This window comes from Gossypium hirsutum, chromosome D09 (genome assembly GCF_007990345.1).
Source record: "Gossypium hirsutum isolate 1008001.06 chromosome D09, Gossypium_hirsutum_v2.1, whole genome shotgun sequence".
Lineage (NCBI taxonomy): Eukaryota > Viridiplantae > Streptophyta > Magnoliopsida > Malvales > Malvaceae > Gossypium > Gossypium hirsutum.
This window is the reverse complement of record NC_053445.1, coordinates 12,089,952-12,099,735: the sequence shown is the minus strand read 5'-3', so window position 1 is coordinate 12,099,735 and position 9,784 is coordinate 12,089,952. Positions and strand designations below refer to the sequence as shown.

The following is a 9,784-nucleotide window of genomic DNA, read 5'->3' as shown; positions in this document are numbered from 1 at the left end:
TGCCACCAACTCAATAAAACACTAAAAATAGTATAGATTACTAGTTAATTTTAAACTATAGATTTCATTATTTATTGTATGTTATTGTAGACATACATTTATATTCTAAATTTATGATTTTTACATGTTTACCCATGTGGTAGGATTTTTAATAATTATAATAATGATAACGCAGGAGATATTGTACAGTTAAAAACTGTGAGGAATTAATTAACTTTTCTAAAATAAAGAAAATCTTGGTTAAGGATTGAGATCAAAAATGTTAGAATCCGATATTTATTGAATGCAATGATTATACAAGAATTAACTCTAATTTGGTCATTTAAGTTCATCAATCCCAAATAACATAAAATAAAATAAAAGGTTAATTGCAGCATTCAAATTATGATTTAAAATTTATATTTGTATCAATCAGGGGATGGTGTAATTAACCCTAAAATAAAATAAAATAAAACATAGAAGATATACCCATTTAAACAAATATATCACACAGACCAACAGCCATGCAATGCCTCATCAGATTTAAAGGACAACTATCATAGCAGGAATTGTCTAAAATCAACTGCATAGGATTGGTAGTCATAATGTTTTACGACTTCACTGCAAGTTCGCGAATCAGAGCATTTAAAGGCAACAAGATAACAAAGTAAAATGATATGGGAGTCATCAACGGACTTTTCTCTCCATCATCCTACCCAATACCTTCTACATGTATTTTGGAATGTTACATATTCAAGCACCCGGTTCCATATGATACCTGGTTAGTTGGAACTTTGTCAACAATGGCGGATCAGTCATCAGTGCCAAAGTAACGATCCCCAAACTCACCCATCCCTGGTATAACACGGAATTCCTCATTTAGTGCAACATCAATCTCTGAAGTGACGATTTTCAATGATGGGAACCGTTTGCAAACACAATGGATTCCTTCAGGCGCCTGAGGAAAAAGAAAATGAGGTTTGGGATCAATACGTAGGAAGGACTGCAAAGTAGTAGATGCATCCAAATTCGCAGCCAACAACGTTAAAAACTTACAGAGATGAGGTTCAGGAATATAATGTGAGATTCCGGAACTCCTTTCTGTATCAGTAGTTCAATGGCCTGGTTCGCAGAATTCCCTACAAGAAAAAGTTGACTAATTCTCCACTTAATCTGATTCGTTAACCAGAAAAGATTCAAGACAACCTTCTTTTCCTTGGTCTTTCTTGCAATTCAATGATAACATCAGGAATGAAAAATGGTGCATAAAGTAGCTTCTAAAAGAGGAACAAGCTTACCTGTACCAAGAACCGGATCCAGTAGGAGGACATGTCGTTCGGAAATATCCTTGGGAAGCTTCTCATAGATAAGCTGAAATGTTTTCAAGAAAGCATATTAATGGCTAAGATTGATTTATATGCAGTACCTAACCGCATAAAGATCCAAAGAACATTTCTGACCTGTTTCCCATCATCTCCATCACGGTGAATCAGAATTTTGCCAATTTTTATTCCTTTGCAACATGCACGTAATGCATTTTCCATGCTTTCACCACTGTAATTTAAAAAAAAAATAAAAGGAGAAAAACTTGTTAGTAAATGCAGAACAAAAACAACTGAGCTAAGATTCATCATTACTTTATCATACCTAATAGTAGATCGCCCAATACCCCCCATTTTGACTAAACAAGGTCCGCTGTAGAATAACAAAAACTAACCAAATCAATACCTGATTGAAAGCTCACCTTCTAATAATGGAAACACCACACAACTTTTTGCAAAAATCAACCCCAGTATATATCGATGCTGGAAAGAAATATCAGCCAGTTTCAAACGTAAGCAAATATTAACTGTTTCAACGATGAGACATCTTAAGCAGAACATAAATTCATCATTTTCTTTTCGGACATCTCTCAATTGCAAATTATCAGAAAGGAGAACTGGGAGTTTCCTTACCTGTTGGCGTTATTACTTGCTTCTCGGTGAAAGGCAAATGTCCAAGACCATGCTCCACCACCTAAATCAAATGCAACAAAATCAGTTATATTTCGCATTCGAAAAACACTCACAATAAACAAAACACAGTTCATATATAAGTTATAATAGAAGGTACCAGACGAATAAGCCGATCTGAATAGAAGACAAAATCATGCTTAGAAATATCCCTGTCTCTAATCAAAGTATGCATTCCTCTAATCTGCACAATAAGTCTTAAATATGAAATAATTAAAGTAAAAATAAAGGACCACACACTTCAAGTATAAAAGTGCCATCATTTTCGCCAATCATGAAGCTCTAACTACAATAAGTGTGGCAAATTTCTCTCACCATGGCACACTGATGATTTACCAGAACATTCTAGGGTAAATGGCACATGAAAGAGCTGCACATGAATATAGCACAGAGGAACAGTTCTATGCTTGCTAGCAGTGAGCAATGCTGATACCATAAATGTGTTACTCTACAAGATCAAACAAGTTATAAAAGAAATAGGATAGAGATAAAACATGAGATATACCTGAAATGTTGACTGGATTACATACACATTGGGATATATTTTGCAGAGGTCATGCTCACCAAGCTTAGTGCGGATATGTTGCACAATCAAATCAATCGCAACATGATTATCACCTCCTCGGGGGATGATGACATCAGCATATTTCTTTGATGGCAGAACAAAATCATCAAATGCAGGCTTGACAAACTTCGCGTACTGCATAAATAACAGAACATTGCAATGTAATTATTGAAATGTTGAATACTTAAATGTGAGGCACATTGTTCGAAAAGCTTTCCATAAGTGTCTTAGTGGGACATATGAGAATGAGGGTGTATCCTGTTCCAAAAGCCTGTTATTCTTCCAGATATTCACTCCAATGTCCGACTACAACTGGTACACACATACACCATGACACCAACTACCGGACAAGTAAAATTAAACAAGCTGCATATCACGGAAAGTATAAATTCCACCCGAGGATTTGTGCTTGTTCAGGAATAATTTCAGGTATTAAATTACAAAGAAAAATATCGTATACATAGGCTTACTTGTTCAAGAACAGAGTTTACATCCCTACCCCTCTCAACTGTATCTCGTCTTATTCTACGAGCAAGCCTCACATCAGCATCTATAATAAATTGCCAAATAAAACCGAGAACTGTAAGAACCCATGAGAGCAAGAAAGAAGAAACATGGTCACAGGGAAAAAAGAACAGATGCGCCATTCATCAAGCAAAGAAACAGACATACACACGTTCAACTAGGTGAGGAGATAGTGTTCTTAGAGTAATTTTTCGGTGACAATCCTGGGGATCTAAGAACCCAAATTTAAAACTTCCATGAATTGATTGGGTCCACTTTTGGAAATAAAAACCATTGCTAAACCAACGTTCCTCTTCTATTGGCTCGCAGGCCACTGGCTATTTACAATTTAAAACAGTTCGTAGACAACAATTACTCAATTAATACACTAGTTGACTTTAAGCACAGTTTTATACACTAGTTTCCATATCAGCTCAGATATCAACCAGATTTTTCTTGGTGAACATTTAAATTTAATCCAGTTTCTATTAGTTCATATACTTTCATTCTTTCTTCTTTTTTTTTTTTTTGAGTGGTTGACAATGGTTATGGGTTGATTAACCTCGATAATTATGCATGATAATAAGTCTTAAGTAAAGAAAACGAATCTAGCATCTTCACTAAATCATACAAATAGACATTTCTATGGCAATCATTTTAGGATGCTGCGACAATAAGTATCTTCGTAAAAGAGGTCAAACCTGTATCAACAAAAATCTTCATATTCATAAGGTTCCTGACACGCTGGTCATGGAAAACAAGAATTCCTTCCAAAATTATGACATCAGAAGCATTAACCTGAAAATAGATTAAACACCATGCAAATCCAGATAAGCAGCCAACTTATTGAATTATCACCTACATATTTGGATATTTTGCAATGCGACGAAGAATTTAATAACTAAAAGTCTAAAAGGAGAAAGAAAAGTAAAATGCAAGTGCAAGCAAGCATTTCATCTAAAGTAGAAACAAACATCCAAAACAACCATTCCAAGTTCTTTTGAGTAGTACAATTAGCTTGCTCCAGCATCATTAAACGTAATTTAACAAGGAACAAACTAACTACCTGTCGGAAACTATCCGAAGAACGACGATGTTGCTTAAAATCATAGATCGGGACCTGAACAGATTGCCCACTTTTAAGCTTCTCAACACATTCCAGAAGCTGCTCAGTATCAAAAGCATCTACACAAGCAAAAAATCAAATGAAGCACAGTCAAGAAAATACCATCTACTATAACAAAAGGCATCAAATTCAGCAAACAAAATCCAACTAGTTTACCAGGGTGATCAAAATTATACTCGTGCACGCGTTTTAACTCTTCAGTATTTAAACCACGATAAAACGAATCCTACATCATAAGAAAAAAAGAAGAAAGAAAATATAAACTAACAGTGTAATAAAATACAGTTCATAATCAAATAAATTAACTTGAATTTGAACCTGATTGACAAGAACAACGCGGTGATCGTGGAGCTGTTGGATGATCATGTCACAGACTGTCGTTTTACCTGAAGCTGTACCTCCAGAAACACCTGCTTAATCACTCAAGGAATAAATAGAGATCAAAATTTTCCATTTTTTATAAATAAATAATAAAAGAAGGCTTCTCTTTTTATTTAATTTTAAGAAATAAAAGCCAAATTAGAGACAAGCAGTAGCTATTCAGATTTCAGTTGGTTATCGGAAAGCGATTAGTTTGTTTTGAAGAGAAGAGTGAAGTGGGGGAAGGGAATACCGATGACGAAGGGCTGACGAGGAGCGTTGGCGTCGGCGAAAGCGGAGGAAGAGACAGAGGCGGCGGTAGGACTACGGAGGCCGGAGAAGTGAGGCCCCGATGCCTTCTCCATAATGTAGTCTATGGAATTCGTCTCCTCCGGCATTGTTGAGATTTTTTTTTTCTTTTATTCTTTTTTTAAATTCGAAACTTTAAAAAAGAAGAGTTGAAATTTCAACACAACAGAGACTGTATATATAGATATGGATGTAATTTTATGTGAGGAGGCTACGATTCATTTCCCTCTCGCTCAAAAAGCTTGAATTTTTTAACGACTTTAAATGTTTTATTTTAATATATTAAAAGACGAAGAGGAAACTTTTTTTATGTGTAAATTATTATTTTGGTTTGGTTTATAGTATAGATAATGTAGCGGAAAGAATCAGATTACTCAGAGGAATATGCTTGCGTGTAGGTACGCCTATTCTTTTGTTTTGAGATCATCTTCTTCATTGGTATATTTTTATGGGATAAAGCAGTACTTAGGCATTGAATTTGGTAAACTTTTTCGATTTCAGCCCTTTCATCCTTGTTAATTTTGGAACTTGACAGCTTTTGCTAATTTGATTCTTAAATTTGGATTCCACTAAAGTGTGATAATATGATACTTTATTAAAATATCACACTATCATATAAATTTTTTATATAAAATCTAAAAAATACAGAGAAAAATTACTTTCTTTTTAAAAATCAGGTCGTGCACTGAATCAAAGTTCAAGAATAAAATTGGGGAAAATTACAAAATTTGGGATCAACAAGGACAAAAAAGAATTCATGAATCAAAAAGTAAGAAAAATTACTTAGTTTGGGGACTAAAGTTATTTTATCCCTTTTATATGTGTTATGAATAAGTATTATATAGTTCAACCTTGCTCTCAATTAGTTTTCAATTAGGCATGTTTGTGTGGTTAAAAGATAAGTTTAATTCTTGTGGTTGATTTTAACTAAGACCTTGGCTTCTTCATTAATGTGGACTCAGATAGAATGCTCTGCAAGTGTGCCTTCCGCTTGGAATTGGATGCGGCCTATTCTATATTTTCACCAATCAAAACATCAATAATACCTCAGATTGGTTGTTTCCCTTTGTCTTTATGCCGATTGTCGGAAGGTTCCGCTATCTGATTATGCGTCTTATTCAGGGGATAAGTTTCTCGAGCCACATATTATTTTAGTTGGCCCCTACGAATGGCATCCTCAATGACATCCTTTAACTAGACGCAACGCTCTGTGCTATAGCCCCACTCGTCGAGGGATTTGTAATGAAAGGGTGACTCGTTTTTGTCGAAGGTTAGAAGGCATGGTTGGAGGTTTGCCTAGAACCCCCTGATATTCCACCTAATCAAATATGACAATTGGATAACAAATAAGTTGATATGTATGATGGTGATTATATAGGACATGGTCTCGATGGTGCTAACTTAGTCGATTGTCCCTAGTAGGTCCTAAGTGGTGAGGACTTTTTATAGTATTCACTATCCACCTATCACCTTGTTGCGGTGAATTATACTAATGAAATTGCCCGTCACCTACTGGGGGACGAGTCCTCTGCGCAGGTTGATAGTGTCACAGAGGGGAAGAAAGCTTTGAGAAATTGGTAGCATGGACTGCCAGGGTCACAGACTTGGCCCAATCAATATCCATCTGGTCCTCTTCTGTAAAACAATGAACCATCTCATACAATTGAGATAATTTACTTAGTGGGTTGTTAATAATGTGAAATCATAAAAATTGATGTGTAGTCCCAACCATGAAGGCCTAAAGGGCTAAATCATCAGATGCATCTTTTATGATCATCGTTGTTGTGTTAAATCTCTTAATAAAATCATGGAGAGGCTCTTCCTCGTGTTGCCGAATGAACATAAGATACGTTGAGGATTGTTGAGGGGTATTGTTAGACAAAAAACTACTTATGAATAACTCATCTAACTGATCAAAGCTGTCGATGGGCCCCTAAGAAAGTGATAAGTACCACTATCAAGTAGTTCCAGATAAAGTCATGGAGAGGGCTCTACACTTGACCTTATCTGAATCCCCAAGGATGTCCATGTGATTGTTATATTTGGTGAGATGATCTTCTGGGTCACCCACTTCATTGTAAGGCAGCTTGGCGAACTTAAAGATGCCCGAAAGGGTATGAGCTAAAACTGACCGGGTAGAGGTTCATTGGCATAACTCCACGAAGCTTCATTAGGCTTGGTAACCTTGACCGTTTTCAATAACTCCAACCTGAGGGTTGGTATCTGCTTTTCTACAAAGTGTGTTTTGTTGTGGGCTCTTCAGTCTGGGTGGTTGTCGTGTCAAGCCTCTTCTATAATCTCATCGACATTACCATCCCTTTGATTTCTATTGACGGTTAACTGAGCCAAGTCTTCTGAGTGGATAAGATCAAGCAAGTTGTTCTCTTTGGCCACATCATTGGTTGCACGAAGCTTTACAATCAATTGTTCATTATGGGCATTTTGCAAATCCAGCAGGCGTTGGCATTCTTACTACTCCTGAAAATTGGTGTTGTTGAACCAAGAATTGCTTTTGCATAAGACAAATTTTCTCTTACATCTCATTGACTTGCAATCGAGGGCCAGTCCCTGTTATTATTGGGAAGTTTAATTTGAGGGCATAATGACCATAGTGGGCTAAGATTGGAAAGTTACTAGACTAGAAAAAAATTGGCGCAGGATTTCATCTCTAAAGTCTGGAATAAGAGCGCTAGGTGAGTTTGAGTTTCTGTGGTAGTTGGTGGCATGCCTATAACAGTGGTAGGATCAGGAAAATGAATGGATATGAGGATATTGAGGGAGGCCATGAGTTGTGTAAAGGCTTCAAGAGGGGTAACAGTTGGGTTGTTCGTTGAAGAGTTGGGAGGAAGTTTTTGGTTCAAAGGAAGCTCAATATTGACAAGATCTTTACCATCCCCTTGAGAGGCTCCTTGAGAGGAAGTGGCAAGGTTACTGGAGTTGGCAGGGTTAGAGGAGTTGAGAGTTGTATATTTTTTAATTTAAGACATTTTCGATTCACGCTCACCACACTAATTGTTTATACAATGTCCAACAAGGGAAAATAGGGAGGTGGCTTTGTGGAAGTCGGTTCACTTAAAGAAGGGAAGAGTTGAATAAAAACAAGAGGGCAAGCTAATAAGAGTGAGAATAGAGATATTTGCTCAGAGTAACTTTTAAGGTTTCAAAAGTCCCTCTTGTCTACTAATATGATGTGACAAAATAAATATTCAATCCCTCCAAATGCGTAAAGGATATTCATGAGTGTGAAGCCCTATATCGGGGCCCATTCTATTATGTAGTCAAACAATATGAGATAATTATGGCTAAATAAACTCATTATTGCAATGAGAGTGTTCACACTTAAAAGCAAATAGTCTTAGAAATAGAAGGGTGCCACTCCGTAAGTATGGGCGGGTGGCCAACTAAAATGCAATCTTAAGTGGAGTCAAAAGGAAGTCAATGCTTTCTGTCCTGCAAACAAGTGTCTTTTCCAAGAAGCAGAAGGGTATAACAAGTTTGAAAAAATATATATAGTTTTCTGAAAATTGAGGGAAGAGAATGAAGTTATTTAGGATTTAACTCAAGCTCTCGTGCCTACAACATAATGCTTAGCAAAAAGGTTATTGGTATACAAGTTTGAACATATTTCAATTTATAAATATTTAATTGAAAATAATATGTGCATTTCTCCTAATAAATAAGATTAATTATTATTAATGTCGTGTATGTAACAATTTAATATAAACAAAAATTTTATAATTTAACCACAATAACAAAAGTTTGCATTAGAAGAAAAACATAAATTTGCATGCATTAACAATAGCAAATGCTCAATTTGTATTATATATTGTAATGATTATTTTTTATAAAAATAATTAATGTAAAGCAATAGAAATAAGATTAAAATATGTCATAAGTCTTTACACTATCTATAAATTTAGAATTTAGTATTTTTATTTTTATTTTTAAGAATTTAGTCCTTTTACGTATCAAATTTCAAATTTCAAGTTTCATTGTTAACATTGTTGATTTTTTGGGTTTGATATTTTGAAGAAGAAAGCCCACTTGGTTACCTAAAAAATTGACGTTGTAATGAATCTGAATTCAACAAACTAATTTTAACATTATTAATAGTTGGACCTGAGTTTTGAAAACTCAAAAGTAGAAGGATTAAATTCCTAAAAATTAAATTGCAAATACTAAATTCCAAATTTGCAAAGAGTACATGAACTTTTGACATATTTTAACCTAGAAATAATTAAGCTAATAAATGAACAAGGTTTATATTAAAATTGTTACTAAATACATCATATCAAATTATAAAATTTACGAACCCCATGAGATGACCTGATGGCAAGGGTGTTAACTGCCTCAGATGTGGTTACGTTAGTCGTGCTTGTTGTTCAGACTTTATCATGTTCTTGGTGAATTACAAAATCAAAATAAATATTTTAGAGGATCAAAGCATAATTTTATCGTAAAATTAAATATTAATACAATAAATTAATATAAAAATAATTATTTAATATACTGCTAAAAACTTTACGAATAAAACTGAAATTTTTCATGTATCTTTAAATTATATTTAATGAGATAATTAAAAAGTTTTTTATTATTAAAACTCAAAATAATTTGCGAAATTGAAGGTGAAGAAGTTGTTGGGTTATGGATGAGCATGGTGAACAAAATTAAACAAATAAAATGACAATGACCCATAATATGTTAAAATAAATGATATGCAAAGCATTTGTGATTAAAAAATGGGGAAAATTTTTCTTGGGATCTGTGAGTTGATTGATACAACAATATGTCATGGCTCATGATCCATTCTTTGTTCACATTTGCTTTCATAAATAAATTATTTTATGTTTCTTTGGTGGCTGTTGACTTGGAACAACACACCACTACCTCACATTGGATCAATTTTATACATAATATTAAGTGCATTTC

General features: G+C 34.6%; 1 protein-coding gene across 1 annotated transcript; it reads right to left on the bottom strand.

Annotated features, from left to right (window-relative positions):
* Positions 1 to 548: 548 nt before the first annotated feature.
* On the bottom strand, positions 549 to 5,406 carry LOC107892169 (uridine kinase-like protein 1, chloroplastic). Its single transcript, XM_016817177.2, has 14 exons — positions 4,800 to 5,406; positions 4,505 to 4,596; positions 4,343 to 4,412; positions 4,127 to 4,245; positions 3,762 to 3,858; positions 3,027 to 3,106; positions 2,497 to 2,691; positions 2,092 to 2,175; positions 1,935 to 1,995; positions 1,724 to 1,784; positions 1,440 to 1,533; positions 1,278 to 1,350; positions 1,036 to 1,118; positions 549 to 937 (listed from the first exon to the last, which is right to left on the bottom strand). Exons 1-14 carry the CDS (start codon positions 4,942 to 4,944, stop codon positions 791 to 793), a joined length of 1,401 nt encoding a protein of 466 aa, XP_016672666.2. The 5' UTR covers positions 4,945 to 5,406; the 3' UTR covers positions 549 to 790.
* Between the last annotated feature and the right edge of the window lie 4,378 nt (positions 5,407 to 9,784).